Source organism: Pagrus pagrus (assembly GCF_965226575.1).
Source record: "Pagrus pagrus genome assembly, chromosome: 21".
NCBI classification, from domain to species: domain Eukaryota; kingdom Metazoa; phylum Chordata; class Actinopteri; order Spariformes; family Sparidae; genus Pagrus; species Pagrus pagrus.
The window spans coordinates 15007937-15026553 of record NC_140208.1 but is presented as its reverse complement, the minus strand read 5'-3'; the positions used below and the strand labels follow the sequence as shown (position 1 = coordinate 15026553).

The window sequence follows — 18617 nt, the reverse complement described above, 5'->3', positions numbered from 1 at the left end:
ACTGCTGCTGGAGATATCATGCTGCGGCTCCTTCCTGTCTGTCTGATCTGCCTTCCTGTGCTGCGGTTAGAAGGTTGAACAGTGAAAAAGAAAGAAGCGGGTGCTCGCAATGTGACATCGTCAAACCACGCTTTAGTCTCTGCTACTTGGACTGATCTGAATGCAGAGCGAGGGGACAACAGGTCAAGAAACAGCTGTGAAACTTAATTGGACATTCTTGGAAGTATTTTATTTTCAAACCTGCAGCTACATGTGCATGATGTTGGAAGGGAAACAGGGATGAACAAACTGGAAGGCAAACACCGGAAAGAGAGCTTTTAATTTACAACCTGGCGATGCAGACGATACAAAGTTTTCTTTCCAATGTTTTCTGTGACATCTTAAGCTGTAGACCACATATATTTGCTGCATGTACGCAGATGTTTAGTGCCCAGTGTTAACATTTGAGTTTCTCTTACAGTTGTGTTAGATTTGAATGCTGCTGCTCCTGATCTGTGAATATATAACCAAGATTGTTTGTTCAGATTCTACTTCTTATGATGGTTATCAGTGCGCTATATACAGTATATAGGGATGAATGTTGATTGCAATGTTAAACAAGTGCTCTGAGCAGAAGTATCTCACATTTTATTCAATAGTCCACACACGTGCATGTCAATATATTGTTGTTTAAAACTTTCTACATGTACCATTTCACACAAAACCTAAAAATATAAACGTTTACAGTAAAGTACACTTTATGAACATTACATCATTTCAAGAGGGGGAAACACCATACTCTCTCACTTTAAAAGGTGTAGTTTGTAGAAAATGGCCAGAATTCTAAGGTAGATCCAAAACTATATGGGGCAGCAGAACTGCTCACTTTGCTGCTCACTGAACAGGACTTCATTCTCTTCCTGTAGCAACTTCCTGTCGTTAGCAAGTACCGTAGGTAGCGGTGGAGCTAAGTGGCACTATTAGCTGACTGGAGTCTGCCCACCTTGGGTGACTCACGGGCAATGGGGCACAGTCAGCTGGCTCCCAATGAACACAACTGGACACCAGACTGAGACTGAACAGCCTTTAAGCCACAGATACCAGTTTGAATACGGGGGATTTAGTATGGAGGCGATTTACAGCAGCTCCAATCACGACTATGATTTCAGGGACAACAAGATATGGCAGGCGGGCATAGAAAATGGCGCATAGAGCTGGAATATTTTCACATCTTAATCTGCAAATTTATGATTTATTTTGGCTGGACCGGATGACCAGGTGATCGTGGGCAGACAAACCAAGGCTGTTTTGGTGGGTTTTATTTTGTTTGTGTAGTTTGAATGAAGTGCGTTAAAGTGAGTTAACAAGGCAATTAAGCTTGTCTTTGTCCCATAAAAGAGATGACCTTGAATTTCAGACGGTGTACAGTTTTTCTGTTTAGTAAAAAAAAGATGTAAAATATTTTCTTTCTTGAGATGTTGTGAGTTTATTGCAATCTTGGTGCTTTTACATTGCCTGTTGGGGCTATCAGACTATAACCATACCAAGTGGTATGACGAGACAGGACGGGCCGGGACTAGCTGGTTAGCATCTCTACAACACAGTACACAAATGTTGTTGACATAATGTCTACACTGTTTTTTCACACTCTGTTGATAATGTCAGTTAATTTTTTGAATGTTGTTAAAAGGCCATGTCTTACAAACTGCACCTTAAAAAGCTAAGAACAAGTCCTTAATTTACATGATTTTTCTGGGCTTTCATCCAATTTTTCATTGGATGAACTTGCTGTAAAACAAAACTGATTTTATATGGTTAACTTTTGCTTGACAAATGGGTACTGAAGCAACAAACTGTGACTTCCTTCAAATACTGACGCTTTGGATTGGTAGCCAATCCGAACTGCTAACCCAAGACGTCAATTTTTCAAGGAAGTTACATTTTGTTGCTAAATACATGTCTCTGAGGAAGAACATCTTCTAACCAAGGTAATCAAAGCATAAAAAATAAAAAAACTCTGTGCACCACAGCAGCTGAGTAAGGCAACATTACAAGGCAAGCGGCACATTTACTATATTATACAGCATATCCAAGCTTATAATTTATTTCATGGCACTTTGTAGGAGCAATTTTTATCATTATTTTCAAATTAAGCTGGAATCAAACTAACTGAACCAATCAAAATATTTAACTTTTGCTCTGATTATACTTACTTACTGTATTTCTACAGTAAGTCATCATTTCAACGTGGTGACAACCGGTCCCCCCCTGAGAATACTATCATCATATCCATAGTATTTACACTTACGGCTGCAGCAGAGATGGCTGTACATTCCCTCTAATAAATGAGGAATCAGCTGATCAAATAACACACAAGTAAAGGCACAGGGAAGGTTTCTGAGCCACTAAAAAACACAAGTGAAACATAAAATAGCTCTGATTTTCTTAACACGAAGCAGTCTCTCATTAAAAACAAATACTCGTCATTCAGGATATTACTTCAACATCAGCCTCTCACATCCCTTTTTCTAATTTTCTAATACAAAAAATGTAAACAGTTTGCTTTAATTAAGCATACGAAAGTGGTTACAGACACTCACCACAAGTTAGCTAAAGACATTCACATTTAAAAAGACAATCAAGCCCTTGAGTGAGTCTAAAATGGACTGTTACAGCACGTAGCAGGAGTCGACAAGTCGACAGTTTTGAAGAATAAATGTGAGCTTGACAAGTATTATCTTGGTTATAAAGTCTGTTGTTAAAACACTGTAATACCAGCTGAAAATGTCATTAAATAGATGGATCTTCCTGCATAAATCAAAAGCATGATTGTTTAATTTTCAGGATTTAAAGGCTTTTTCCACAGTAACACGAACAAGTCAACAAAAATGACCATTAAGGACTCAAGTATTTTTTAAAAATCTTCCTTTTTATCTTCCTTTTCCTTTAAAAGTAGTAACCAGCACTGTTCACAGGCAAAGGTTGCACACTGACCTCTACAAAAATATGTTATTATCTGTATGTTTTTCAATTCAACACATGTTTTGCCTGATTTGATGTCTTAAGCGTCACACTCTTAGATACAGACAACAACGATTCATTCCATCAGTGATCTCCCATCGACACAGAAGGACACTTGTGGTGGCATTCATTTCAAAACAATCAGACAATCAGTTACGTACGTACAGGTCAAATAACCTTTGATTACCCCGGTCTCACACTCTCTCTGCTGAAGTCCTCTGACACACTTCAGAGCACATCCAGATGCAAGTGATTCAAAGCCTGGATTATAGATCTGAAAGTCCCTCTGCATGTTCACTCAGCTCCATGGTGTAATAGTCCAGAGGACGCCTAAAATAGAGACAGCAATGTTAACACAATCAAGCCTCTACGCCCTCAGCATCTACTCATTGCAATCAGTTTCAAATAACAATTGTTAAAAGTATTCCAGGAGTCATTTACCGAGAAAGTTTTTTCCCACTCTGCCCTCAACCCAAGTTATCTTTATGTCTGAATATATAAAATATACAAAAGAAAAATGCACTAAATGAGTGTGACTTCTCTTTATATAAGCAAAGCCTTCCCTAAAAAAGGGACCAAAAAGGAATAAAGGCAATGATTGTATATGAACAAGAAAGAATCTTGAGTGCAAGACTCCCAACAATGGAGCTTAATGAGCATTACTCACTCTGAATTGTACACCTGACTAAGGTATGCTATTCACAACACTTAATCACTATGCAATTGAAAGAGGCATTACAAGTCAATGGGTTAGACAAATGTTAACAATCTGGGCTTCGTGAAGATTGCAGCAAACCAACACATCCAGCTGAAGAGAGAGAGATAAGAAGACCGTTACCTTCTTCTGTAGAAATATGTGAACAGAGCTGCTCCTAGTCCGAGCAGCAGGAGCACTGCCACTATCAGCCCTATCTGTAACCCCAGGGCAGACGCTGGAGAGACAAATACAAACTCACCTCAGAATAAATGAAGATGTATACTACATGACAGGGCTTTTCTTTCATGAAATGCTTAAGGATTATTACTTTAAAGCAACCTTGTGTAGAAATTGGCATTTAGTGCGATTTGGCACCCCCCACAGTTTTTGAGTGCAACACAACTGTCGTAAATACAAATCCCAGGTCTGTAATAATTTGTCAGATGTAATGTAGATGCCAACTAAAAACAAAACTCATTACATCATAACGATGTCATGTCTTTAAACTTGTAACGCTGTGATCCTCCCCTCGATTGAAGTTACATAGTGCAGTAACAAGTGATAGGAGGGCGGAGTGGCTGAGACAGAGACACCATTCACCCTACTACAAGACACCGTACCATCAAAATGATTATGAAGCTGTTAAAAGTTACAGAATGTTGCTTTGAGTACTTCCAGGTCTTTTTCATATTCCATGAAGCAGACGCAGATTGCAGCATTGTACTGAACATAACAGCAGGGAAAATTGGACTGGAAGTGCTTAATAAGACTTAATGTGTGCCTAACTGCGATTTTCTTTCTTACCCCGTTATTATATGTTCTGAGATATTTTTATGTCCCTCTTTAGGAGTTAGGGTTGTGTTAGGAGGTGTAACTGCTTCCGAAATGAGCGTGCTTTCAATTTATGTTAATTGCAGCTCATGAATCATCCCCCATGTCTTACGTGGAAGATGCTAAACCATAATTCAGTCTTGTTTTTGTTGCCATGACATTGTGTATACACAGACTTTTTTATAATACATGAAATCTAAATTATAAGAGAAACTTTTCACTCATCAACAAGACTTTATATTTATTTTATGCAGTGTGTTTTGAGAAGGTTGAACGGGTTGGATTTTCACTGCAGACTACACACTGTTCATTCATTGATTTAGCTGATTAGTGCCAGTTTTCTTTTTGAAGTGAAGATTTTGTGTATGCCTTGTTCAGCTGTGAGAGCTGGTGGCTTACCTGTGCTTGTATAACGGTCTGTGGTTGGAGCGGAGCAGACGTCTCCCTGAGCAGGTGAAGGATTCATGTGTGATGTCTGGATGATGAGGGCCTTCTGATGGTCCGACAGCGCCTGGATGTTCCCCCACACTCGCAGCCACCCGGACACACAGGAAAAGTTGGCTCCTTGAACACAGACAGGGAAATGTTTCACCATGTGCATATGAAAGGGTCCAGGAGCTGACGTAACTTGGTAAATATTTACATTGTGTGAAGAGGAAACCGGAGATGGTACTTTATTCATGACAATTATTTTGTGTGAATGGGGGATGCAGGATGTGAGAATGACAAGGGAATAGCCAAACCTCTCCCAATGATTATACTTTGAGAGAATTATCTTCCAGAGGTGGAAGTGCTTGAAGGTGGTTGTTAAAGGATTTTTTCTGAGTGCAGCTCATCTCATCTGAGTTGCTTCAGGCTTTTACATTTGGGCTGCTTTTAAAAGACAAATGCACCTACTCGCACCACTTCACTCTTGGGTAAAAATACTGCGCTATAACCACATATATTTATTTCTTCTCTTTCAACTCCAGCGACCTGCCCCGCTGTGTTGATTGTCAAGTACTCTTTTCTTTCTTTCTCATGGATGTTTTTTGAAAGAACATATACTTTTTCCAAGCTCATGGATAACTCATCCATTTGCTTACATCAAAACGTGGTTTCAGTTCAGTGAAAGTGCCTCACCTTGGAGGTACAAGGCAGAGATGCCACAGTGACACTTCTGCTCCAGGTAGTCGGCAACCTCGGCGACCCTCTTCCCCTTGATAAGACTGCTACAGTCTGGGACAAACAGAGAAGAAGATGTCAGTTCCTTTTTGAGTCGCAGGTCAAACCATTTCTATTTTATTTACTGTATATCAGCCACAATCATAAATCAAATATATGTGTCCTTAGATCATAATTAAATCAGTTTGCATACATTTCAGTTTCCTCAAGTTATGATGCCTCACCTCCTGACTGCTCCTTCCAGTCACTGGACAGCGGTCCGAGGCATAGGTCAATGTGACTTGAGAAGGCGGAGCTCGGACAGAGGTTGGTGCCGTGAGGTGTGGGCGAGGAGCTCGTCCAGGAGGAGGGGCTCCTCACCTCGCAGCATGAACACCGGCTGAGCGAAACAGGACCATCTTCCACTGACCTGCAAGTTGTGTATGAATACACATACAAGTATATACATTCAGTAATAATAATGATAAAGTCTTTATGAGCACGTCTGCCCATAATGATTTAAAGCAAAATAGAATTAAGGTTTATTTGCAAACCAATCTGTTTAAGAAAATGGTGTTTTTTTCAACGTTTACATGGTTGTGGTTACAGTAATGCTCTTGAAAGTTAAAAAGCCCAAAGTCAGCGCCAACACAAGCTCCTCTCTCCCACAGAAAACACTGCTCCTGAAACGCCTCGTCAGTTGTCCCGCCTTTAATTCTGTGACTTTGTGACATCACACTATGTCACCATGTCACATATTTGCATAATTTGCGCCTAGCAGCTACTTTGCCACAAAATAATTACTTTAGCAAAGCTGCTCTGTTCTTGTTAGCGGTGCTGGCTCAGGCATGTGTGAGCTGACCAATCAGAGCAGGCTGGTTATTCAGGAGGACAGCCTTAAAGAGACAAGAGCTAAAACTGAATGTTTCAGACAGAGGGGGAATACAGAGCTGCAGCACTGGACAGTACCAGAAAACTGATGTGCTTTCTGAGCATTAAAGCATGTAAACCTATTCTAGTAGTAACCGAAAATATAATTATGAACCTGAAAATGAGCATAATATGCTTGCCACTGAACTGCACAAAGCAGTATTTAAACCTTGCATTAATACATCAACTGGAGCCTTTATTACAAATTGAATTTGACCCTGAATAACTCGTCTCATGTACCTAGTTGTTAAGTGGCTCTCGGTCAATGTTCACATGAAACAGATGGGAGCTGTTTTTATTAGATAATTACAGGGCAGCCAACCGTGAAGCAGTATCTATATAATAATAATAATAATAATGATGTATCATATTAAAAAAGATACTGATCCTACACAGGAACTGTGATTGCTGCAGAGGCATCATGACCCAGCAGAATTTATACTATAAGCAAACAACCAGAATTTAAAAGAATCAGTAGAATTGGTACAAAAAAACTCAAATGTGCACTCTGGGGTTTTGGGTCTTGAACATAATGACCACAATCTGCAAAATGAGCAGTTAATAAAACTACAGCAGAAACTAAGTGCTATAATGTTCTCAGTTTGAAGGGTTTATGTGGCTGTGGAGACTCATCATGATTTTATCTATATGGAAAGTTTGCACTGACAAAGCAGAAATGATGGAATATGAGCGCTGCGGTAAAGGCTTCACTGAGCCAATCACTGTCAGAAATCCAGGGTTTCCCTCAGGAAACTGGTTAGCGTAGCTGATTGTGAGTGATTGAACTGTTTACCTCCAACATTTTCCATCTGAAGAAAAAAAAAACAACCCCCTGACACTTATTCAAGCTGCTTCAGCTAATTAACATGAAGCACAAGTGCAATGAGTAAGCTTAATTAATCACTGCCATCTGCTGAGTTGAGTCTGACAGATCCCGACTCATTAAATATGTGGCATTTGCTTCGTGAGTATTACTTTTTCGATGGTTCTGTGACATCGGCCCAATTAAAATAATAAGATGAAAGTCTTTACATGACATAACCAGCAGTCAGATTAATATCCATAATTGGATTTAAGAGTTATCCTTAGTGTGAAAGTTAAAACATGTAAATCTTGTCAGTGATTCATGCTGTGTGGTTTATGCTGTGTTTACCTGAGAGCTGGAATCACTTGTCTCCCTCTGGTGGTGGACAGGGAGGACAGCAGCTGCTGGTTTTCACTGAACACAAGCACATCTCTGAGACTGGAGTTGGTCAGAGCAGTGCCAGCTCTGCAGACGCTGAACAAGTCGTAACACAGGACTACCGCTCCTCGCACCGGCACCGTGGAGCCCTCCGTGAAAGTCTGATCTATGCAGGGGAGAGAGGAGGTGAAGGAGTACAGTGAGAGGTGGTGGGAGTGGATGCAAAACAAGGAACGTGAGAGTCATCTGTATTGTCCTCACCTGCTCCAGTGACATTTCCAACGATGTAAAATCCGTCCCGGTCAATAGATCCAGTCAAAGGGAGGGCGATGACGGTCCCACTGCGCTCCTGGTCAAACACAGTGAGCACCAGGCCCTGCAGGTCTGTCATGGGGGGGCCATGCAGCTCTACAAAAGCCCTCTGCTTGCTGTGATTGGTCCAATAGCCACTAGCCACCTCACTGATGACCACACCCTCCGGGGCTGGAGGGGGACGGGGGCAGCTGTTCTCCCTCAGAGGGGTGGGTGGAGCCACCTGTAGTGAAAGATGCATTTCATACATTTATTATACAGCTTACTTCTAAGATGCTGTTGGCCTATCATTGAGCTCCTATTTAAGGTGGCATCCCCCTCTTCCATCAGCTATCTGCGTGTTACCGTTTTTAAAATCCCGGCTGCTGCCTGAACTAGCAACCTACACGCTGAAATAGGCAAGTGACTCGAACACTGACCTGATCACTGACCCTACGAATCTAAACAAACTAGCAGTTGTTACCCTGTCTTTTGTGGAGTTTTAGCCATTTTAATCCCAGGGTTCGCCGCTCCACGAAGCAAAATAAGTTTTGCAGGTAGGTGCTCAATCTCTGCATCCTGTCTTTAGCTCTCCCCAGGTCGATTGTGATTGGTTAAAATCAATCACAATCAACCCAATAGACCTCTCTCCAGCGTTTACACAGTTGGCTAGGTGAGACTGGCTTGAAAAACCATTGTTCAACATTTTTGGAAAAACATGCCGTAACTTCCCGGAGTCTCCGCTGGTTGCCATGCAACCCTATGCTGACAACAAAGAAGTTACTGTGCTCGACTGGAAATAAAAACCACAATGTTATTTTTACAATTTAGGTATAATCTGTAAATAAGTTCCTTTAAAAACATGCTAGTAATGGATTTTGTTACCGGTTTCCCTCGGTTTTCAGTCTTTTTGCTAAGCTAAGCTAATTAGCTGCTGGCTGTAGCTTAATATTCAGCATACAGATATGAGCGTGGATTGATTTTTTCATCTGCCTATCGGCAAGTAAGCAAATAACCAAATTCCTCCAAATGGTGAACTATTCCCTTAAATTTCTTTTAGTTTTATTCATTAGAAATTAAAGTTTTAATTAGAATGTTGTTGTGTTTCTGTGTTTTGTTAAAGCAGAGTGAATCAGGTACCTCTGTTAGCTAATAAAGCACATGCTCATGACTTTAGTTTCAGCATGGCTCTTTGTACTCACTGAGAAAGCAGACAGGTCATAAGGATAAAGGCCTCTACAGCGGCTGAGGGCTTCGTCACCAGGCAGCACCTCTGGATCCTCCAGCAGAGGCAGCTGTCCAGGGGTCAAAGCTTTACTCAGTTCCTGCGCCTCCTTATCTGATCCTCTCTGTCGGTACACGACGGCATCCAGCAGGCCTTTTGTGGGGATCCCCCTTTGAGTGGCTGATGGTGGCCCGAAAGGGCTGCGATAGAGTGCCACAGCGTCTGGTCCGTTCTGGATGGTATTAGGGGGCAGGCGGAGTGACGGAGCTGGCACCAACCTGTCACTGCCCAGTAGGAAGTAGCCCTTAGAGGTGGTGAAGTGTCCACTCAGGCTGATCTCCCTGTAGGGTCTGTTGTTGTGTGCACTGAAGAGTAGGATCCAGATGCCCTGCAGGGAGACACGGCGTCCCGACGGGTGCCAAAGCTCGATGTACTCTCCATCCTCAGCTGCGCCAGGTGTATCTGTGTTCAGCTCATTGATCAGGAAGTCACTGTTCCCCCAGGGTGGGAGGTGAGGCGGCGAATCTGTACCCCCTGGAATAACTAAAGCAGAAAGCAAGATATTAATAAGCTGCTGTTAAAGAAAACAGTTCCACTTTACTTCACTTTGGCTTTTCTATGGATTTAATAAACAACACAACAGTAAAGTTTTGGGCTGGAAAATGTATTCACAAATGTTATGAGCACGGTTCGGAAAAATGTTGGCACTGCTACAACAAAGTCCAAAGAGGCCAAACGAGCATCAATGACCACAGAAGTTGTTGACAACATACTGCTGCCAGCATTGCTTCCTGCTGCAGTTCCCTCCACCTCCCCAACCTCCTACGTATGTGACTGAAGCATTGGTATTGTTGACTCCTTCAAAGAGCAGATTCTTCCTCACAAAATCTGACTCACTTGATGTGTCTCTGATTGAAGTACTGTTGAAGTCCAGCCATTTTTTGTCACTTCCACACAAGTTTGGCTAATCTTTAACCCGGTGGGGTAGGAAAAGCAGTTGAGAAAGACATCTCACCACAAGGTCCTTTTAGTAGCTTTCAATTGTGTCAAGATCTTCATGAGGATGTTTGTCTTGTCATCTTATTTTGCTGCTGTTTTAAACTTTATTTATATAACTTCACTGTCACATTTTGACAAATCTAGCTGCATATTTAACATTTTGCTTATCATCTTTTCCAGGGATGGGAAAGTGGTCACAATGCTTTAAAAAAACTTTGAACAAACAAACAAAAAAAAAACCTTTTGTTTTTAACAGTGGCTTAACTTGAATTTTAAAAGATTACTCAACTGAAAAACCCATAAAAAAGATACAGTACATTTCTCTAACTCGTTCAGTATTAAACGCCCTTGATGACCAACAACTGTGTGTGTGTAACTTAAGTGTTGTCAGAAATATCAATATATTGATACATAACCATTCTGAATTTCCACAGTATTGATACAACCGTACCAGCTGTAATTTCTCACCCTCTCTTCTCTCCGGCAGCAAGTTGATACATGCAACACTTCAGTGCCCACGTAGCCCCCTTTCTTCTCTTCCCACTCTTCTGATTGTGGTTAGAAGTTAATAAACGTACAGGCAGTTGTTCTTAAGGTGGCTTCTAACTAATTGCACAAGGTTTTTACTTTATACCAACACCTTGTCTGCCAAAGGCTCTCTCTCCATAATCTTGGTTCGAGCTGAACTAAACATGCCAAGGCCTGATTGAGAGAGGGTGCGGTAGAACAATCTTGTTATCTCAACTATCTTGTTTTCATAATCATTCAAAGCCAAAACACCCTCCCCCACAAACTCTCAGGTCTTTAATTGGTTTTAATTTAATTGTTCCACTGATGCTGTTTCGTTCCCCAGGTCCTCAGGTGGTTAACGATATAATCCATGACTTCCTTGAGGTCAGAATACCGTTAGCATTAGGATGTTGATTCTGAGCAGCCGAATTACGAATCTCTTTATGAGAATGAATCATCCTAATTTTCTCACAGCTATACATTATCTCACTCTCACATTATTTAGTCATGGCCATGACTTGATGATCTTGTTCCCACGCATCATTAAGTCGTAGGCATGCATTATTTGTTTTTCCACAAATCTCATCGTCTCTTAACTGTCTACATCTTATTGAAAGCATCAATTTACGAGCTGCAGAGAGAAAGCAACAATTTGCAATATGTCAAATATATTTGCAACAACTAGCTTGAGCAAAGGGATCTCATAACCTCCAAAGCTTATTAATGTTGAGCATCTAATATAAATCCAAGAGTCATGAAGCTCATTCATCCAGACACTCACCAATACTGTGAGGGCAGATCTTTGGCCAGGGGCACTGGTTGGGCTGTCCAGGAGTTTGCGGGGCCTCCCAGAAGACACCAGGATCTCTTTCCCAGTCGGCCACACCACAGCGACTCAGATAGAAGCCTCCCTCTCTCAAACTGACAAAACAATGAAAGCATTGAGAAAACAAAAATATGTTTTTAAGAGATTCAGTAGAGTTTAACAAGTTAATAAAACAGATATTGAATAAAACATCATAGATATTAATGTGTTACGGCTGTTTTGGTAGCTGTATGTTTTTGACAATTGTGTTTTAGTTTCTGTTATTGGTTATCGTTTGTGTGTAGGCCCACTAGTGCCACATGCAGTTTGGCATATTTGGCTTTAAGTAAACGTCCTCAAAACTATACAGTGCCATGACATTTGGTGGTCAGACAACTAATTGTTTAATGAATTAGCAAATGTTAGCATGGGAAAATGTCAGAAGTTAGGCAGTGCTTTCGAAAACTTCCTTTGCGAGTTAAAAATGTTGCATCTAAAATAATGAAAATTGAAAGCATCCGGATTATCATCGTTTTTCGAGGTGTTTCCGGGCGTCTCCCGGTAACCTATGGTAACCCTGTGTTTAATGTTGCAACACTATGAACTGTGGGTAATTCCCTGAGGCAAAGTCTGCTGGAAAATGTGAGTGTAGACAAAAACCTGCTATTCTTCAGCATTGTGGCATTGTCACAGGGAGCATGTGAGCATACTGAAGTTAGCATTTTGATCAAGTGAGTACAGCCTCACACGGCCCGCCAGCATGGCTGCAAACCCCTAATCTTGTTGTATAATGCACAACTTTGAATCACAGGGGTGTTAATTAAACTTTCTGGTTAAATTTGAGTGCTGTCGTAGAAATATTTGTTGAAGTGTCTTTCAGTCAGTGTGAGTCAGTGAAAGCCTCACTGTGACTTCTCCTCTACAGTGATGACACACACCAAACAGGGGGGAAAAAATGTACTAGCAATGAGGAACAGTGGTCATCAGTTGACCATTTTCGCCACCGAGAGAAAACACATTTAACAGAACGTGTTTCACAACACTTGAAACTTTGTCAAGTGACTGACAAATCATGAGCTCCACCAAACTGCTATTAATTCTTTCCACCTCTTATATGTTCTGCAGTCAAATTAGGCTGGTTTTACTTTTTGAATTAAAGCAGTGGGAAACTCTACAGTGTCTATTATAGTGCCTTGCCTGTTGCTGAGTTGGTAGGGCAGTCTGCCTGGGATGAGAGTCTCTGTGAGGTTGGCACTAGGCTTGTTTCCGGGTCCAGCAAACACAAATGCATCTAGAGGCTGTATCTGGCTCAGAGGGCTGCCCACGGGGAAGTCTGAGGCTGTGCCACTGTAAATAGCCACTGCTCCGGACTCGTCTCCTGAGAAGAAACAATAACAGGAACCTTGAATTCACAATAAATGAAAGTGAAGGAATGAATGACAATTGACCAAAACATAGCATAGCTCTATGCAGCTTCCACATGTGAAACCTGATGAACCGAAAACCTGAGCACACTGACCTTTCATGTAGCTCTTCTCTATGGTCATGGAGATCAACCCATTCCTCGAGGTGGTCACACCCACATCCACACTCACACTGACTCTGTCCGTTTTCCCGTCCAACACCACCAGCACCAGAGGACCTGCAGCTGAAGCCTCTGTTAGCTCCACAAACCCGTCCACCTGCCCTCCCCCCAGCTTCAGCTCAGTGATGACAGGAATGGTTGCTGGGACAGCGGGCGGGGTGCAGTTATTCCTCTGACCCGGGGAGGGCGAGGACACCTGAAAGCCCCAGCGATCTTCAGACAGCAGGCACCTCTCAATTGACTCGTCGCCCTCGAGTGCCGTTTCATCCTCGATGAAGGCTTGTTCCCCAGGCGTCAAAGTTTCAGCAAGGAACTCTGCGCCACCAGTGCGGCGGGTCATGTACACTACAGCGTCCACCAGCCCGTGAGCTGTGACGTTCATCTTCTCACTGTAGCGAGCAGCAGATGTGTGGTAGAGGACGATGGCGTCCGGGCCATTCTGGACCGTGTTGGGAGGCAGGAGGATGGACGGTTTGGGCAGCATGTCCACCGAGCCCACCAAGAAGAATCCTCTGTCATCTGTGCTCATGCCTTTGAGGTCCAGCACCTTGTAGGCTATATTTCCATTCCCGTTGTAGAACACGAGGGTGTAGCCATCCAGTGAAGCCCGTTGTCCACTGGTGTGATACAGCTCTACAAACTCAGTGGTGTCCAGCCGCGGGTTGTCGGCGTTGATCTCGCTGATGATGAGGCAGGGGTCACCACTGACCACCGCCACCAGGCAGATACAGGCAACAGAGGCCAAACTGACCACCATGATTTACAGCTTCTCCAAAAGACCTGGACAGGGGAGCTCCAGGAGAAGAAAAGACCACCAGTTGGATTTCTCAATAAAATAAAAGTAGAGCCCGACCAATGTATCGGTTGGGCAATATTATCAAGGCTAATATTGGCCAAACAGAGATATATCAGTATCAGTGTACAGCATATGTTTCCCCGATATGAAAACTTTTTGAACTATAAAAACCACATTTGAAGGATCATTGCAAAAATGTGCGTATATTGGCTGATACAGCAATATCACAATTGTATACTTCCTTATACTGGTATCAGCATCAGCCCCCCAAAATCAAGTGTCAGTCAGGCTCTAAATAAAAGAACTGAATGAAAGTCAAAAGTGCAATACGTGACAATTTAGTTGAAAACATTCAAAAATGAATTAAAACTATCAACAGAATTTTAAGCAATAACAATTTCGACGTTACGGCATCTGTGTATGCTATTGTGTTGGAGAGATAGCCTATCTACTGAAGTTAGCATGCTAAGTCCCGGCCTAAAGTTTCCTTGCTAGCAGCGTAAACACCAAAACACCCCCTGTGCCCTGAGCTCACAGTCTGCTAGCTGCACTGCTAACTGAGCTAAATAGCTAACAGCAGCTACACTTAGCAGCATTTGCAAGCTAATTGCATAGTGCACCTTTAAAGGCATATTATGCAAGACGTGTTGGTTTATGTTTGTAAACTCTCATTCAATGCAGTCACACCGACACTTTGGGTTGGTGGCATAAGCGACCAATCACAAGTGCTGCTGGAACCGTGTTGCTAACAAAACCATTATATTCCTATGGTACGCCGCGGCTGGCACGCATTTCTATGTTGTGTGCACATTTTCCTAGCAGTTTCTAGAAGTTCAAATATTTGGAGCATAAGGTGCAGAGGTGCACTGCTTTTTCCTTTAATTACATATGACAGCACCACGCTGTTTTGCTCGAGACATGCTTTTCCAAGGCATTTTTGAGGCAGCTGCACCTGTAGCAACAAGTGTGATTATAGCCTAAATTTGACTACCTAGAAATTAGACTCAACAATCACCTGTCTTCCTCTAGAATCACTGACGCCCCAAAACGCTTATCGATTATCTATAACTGCTTGTCATTTGCAGGGTTAGGGGGCGCCAGTTCAACGCAGAGCTGACATATAAAGACAAACAATCAATCACACTCACATTTACACCTACTGGCAATTTAGAGTTGCCAATTAACTTGTGGGAGGCAGCTGGAGCACATGGATGGAGCCCACGCAGACACGGGGGGAAACATGCAAACTCCATAAAGACAGACTCCAGGTGGTGGATCCAAACCTTCTTTTAAGGCAGCCGTGCTAACCACTGCTCCACCGTGCCACGCTGTCCCATATACAGCAATATAATAAGACAATACAGGCAGAGGGCATGCCACCTCCACATACTTCTGGTGGGTCAGAAGTTAATCTTTGAGAGGGATTACATCTGGATGAGTCTATTTATTGTTTAGCAGGAAAATCTTACATAAGACAGCTTTAATACTGTGATTTACCTTATTTATAAGGCAACACACAATCTGAGCCAATACAAAAGGACTGGCTACTGTATGTGCAGCGTGCCCACAGTACTGTAATCAAACCTTTTGTTTACAACTTGCAGAGCAGACTCCCATGGGGAGAAACCTCATAACATCATGAATGAGTCTTCTATGAGGCTATTTTCTGTGCATGGTGACACTGGGGAGGCACGTCTTCTGCATGAGTCATGAAATGTTGCGAAACACACTGACTGGCACCCAGATGGAAAGTTTGCATGAAACGGGGTGAAAAATGCTCGAGCTGTGGATAAACAGGATGAAGTGGACAGAAAATGGAAATTAAGCAGCTGGGTCATCTCTCGGGGCTCAAGTTGAACACATGATGCGATTTAGCACTCATCCCTAAATCACCCCCCCACCCCCCCGATAAAATGGTCACAGCTTTTCTACTTAAAAGGTCTTGAATATGTTAGATTAGCTCGCACGACAGTCACAATAATAAGACGTCTTTGGAGATGAAGAAGGAGTCTATGGAGTTAAATCCTGAAATTATCTCCCATCTCACGACAGCTATTCCGGTCACGGTCAGGCTGCTATGCATGCATCTTTCCGTCGAGGAAAAAAAAAAAAAAAAAGAAGAGAAACGCTGTCAATCTGCTTTCTATCAGTGCCACACAAGGTCCCTTCAAACGCGTCGTTACTTACTGTGTTTTCTGGGTCCTTGTCGGCCAGGTGTCGCTTGTTGCGTACCTCGGAACCTCTGTGCTGGATGTGAAATCGTCCCCCGTCGGAAATAATTTTGGTAAAGTTTGTTTCCTGCCCTCCGCCGCTCCCTTCATTCACAAAGCAGCACTTTCTCCCCCCGGACTGTGGGCGGTCAGACTGACTGAGGGGGATGATGCCTTGCCAGGGAAGCTCTCTCCCTTTTTTTTTTTTTTTTTTTTTTTTTTCCACGGCTCAGTACACCATTCACACATCCACAGCTGAAGATAAAACACCAGTAAACCCGGCGACACGTAAATGCTGCTGGGATTAGGCTACAAAAGGCGGGTAAAGGTGTCACCCCCAGTCGGCCACCATAGCTGCAACATTGTATCTTTAACAGTAAAAACTGTGGCAATTTATGCGTTCAGAGCCAAAGAAACACTTTGAGTTCATTGAAAGGAGCCTTGTAAAAGACCTGAAGGGGCCCCCTGACCCCACTCTGTAAAATAGGGGAGACCGGGGTCAGTTGTAACACTTCAGTGAAGCCCAAGTCCCGCCCACCAGCAGGTCCGACTTGACCACACAATAAAAAAAAAAGTTTTCTTTAATGTTTTATCTTTAATTTATAGTCTGTATTCAGTGCTGGAATAAGGTCTGAGATTATGGATAACTACCAAAATAAAATAAATAAATAAATAGATTAATCTGGCATTAAATGAATGCAATGAAACAGAATATAAGAAAAATAAATGTAGACATCAATTAATTTATTAAATGTGATATAAACTGATATTTCTGTTATTTGTATTGTATTGTATTTATTTACCTTTGTATGTGTTCCCCCATGTATTTGCTTTCCCATTTAATTTTCCATTTTGTTAATTTTTAAATATATTTATATGTTAATTTATTCATTGTGTCTGTATTATTTTCCCATTGCATTTCCCCCCTCATCTATTTACTTCAGTGTTTTCTTTTTCCATTTCTTTTATGCATTTCCACTTCATTATGCAAACGAGCGGGCTGTCATTGAAACTGTGTCGGGGTAAACTTTTCACATAGATCCACTATACATGCCTTGCTCCCAAATTAATAAAAAAATCAAAAGATTAACTACAATGGGAAGTACATAAATAGGGGAATTAAGACAAAGGTATATTAATACGGCAGCAAATTAAAACAGAAAGGTTTGTCAAATTTTATGAATTCATTAATGCCTACATTTAGTTTTAATATTATTGCTGGTGCATTTAATAGCATATTAATTTATTTACTGAGTCCTTTCTTTCTTTCTTTCTTTCTTTCTTTCTTTTGGCAGTTTGGGTCCCCCATACAGGTAGCCCAAAAGGTATCTTAAAACATAGTAAAAGTAGAAATAGCGCAGTGTTGAAGTTCTCTGTTGCCTGTAAATGTCCTGAATCCAAAACTTTACCTAAGTTAAATAAGATGTATTAGCATCTATATAATAATGTCTTTATCTTTATCTTTTTTTTTTTAGCTTTGATAAAGAGGAAGAAGAAGAAGAAGAAGAAGAGGAAACAATTGTATCTGTGTTATATCGACAGCTGTGAATATAAATAGGATATACACTATTGTGTGACCCTATAGTAGAATTAAAAAATGTAAAATGAAAAAAAGGAATTCACCCAAGTACCATAGCACTGTTATTTTCTATAAGAATATATAAAAGGATACCAAAATAAAAGTACCATTAAGTTCAACAGTGTCAGTGACCACAACAAATCTCGTGTCAGGGACGCTGTTGTAATATATTTTGCGTAATCAATAGGCACAAGGTTTCATTTCTACTCCTGTGAAACCACATGAGTAAGGGAGTTAACAATATGATGAAAGAGCCAAAAGTCAACTTTCCCAAGTTTTTAAATAAAATTCATGACATTCAGATTTAATTAACTTTTTGAGGAACAGAAAGTAATTCATGTATTTCTGCGTATTTAGTTGAATATCCAGAGATATACATAAAAAATACTGTAAAGTTATGTAGTACATGATTAAACTTTGTCATAAGTTGTAATTTTCCTTGATATTGTTCTCAATATAAAATCATTTTATGTTTGAATAGTTGGTTTGTATTCAATGTCCATTTTGTGGAACTGAAACTCTTTCTAGTGACTGCTCTAACTCATTGACTGAGTTAGAGGAAATATTGTGGACGGGATGTATCTGTGACATAAAATATTAAATAAACTTAGTTTAGCCTTAGATTTGGGTTACCGTAAAACTTTGCTATAGCTTAATTGATTTTATTTTTTTATATATTCATAGTTTGGCATTTTGTTTTTAAAAAGAAGTTGATTTTGTCATTATCAGCACAATGTTGTGGTCTACAGATTATCTTTAACCTGAGCTCAGAGTTGAGGGTAAAGACCAGGTGCTGATGCATTTAGTTGGCGTGTTGAGGTTTCCTCTCATTT

The 18617-nt window shown here is 41.3% G+C and overlaps 1 protein-coding gene across 1 annotated transcript; it reads right to left on the bottom strand.

The window, feature by feature from the left end:
* Positions 1-302: 302 nt before the first annotated feature.
* Positions 303-16330, bottom strand: LOC311250716 (uncharacterized protein). Its single transcript, XM_084342682.1, has 12 exons — positions 16183-16330; positions 13134-13992; positions 12812-12992; positions 11591-11730; positions 9278-9843; positions 8046-8319; positions 7755-7950; positions 5917-6101; positions 5651-5746; positions 4928-5092; positions 3839-3932; positions 303-3330 (listed from the first exon to the last, which is right to left on the bottom strand). Exons 2-12 carry the CDS (start codon positions 13954-13956, stop codon positions 3267-3269), a joined length of 2784 nt encoding a protein of 927 aa, XP_084198808.1. The 5' UTR covers positions 13957-13992; positions 16183-16330; the 3' UTR covers positions 303-3266.
* Positions 16331-18617: the final 2287 nt, after the last annotated feature.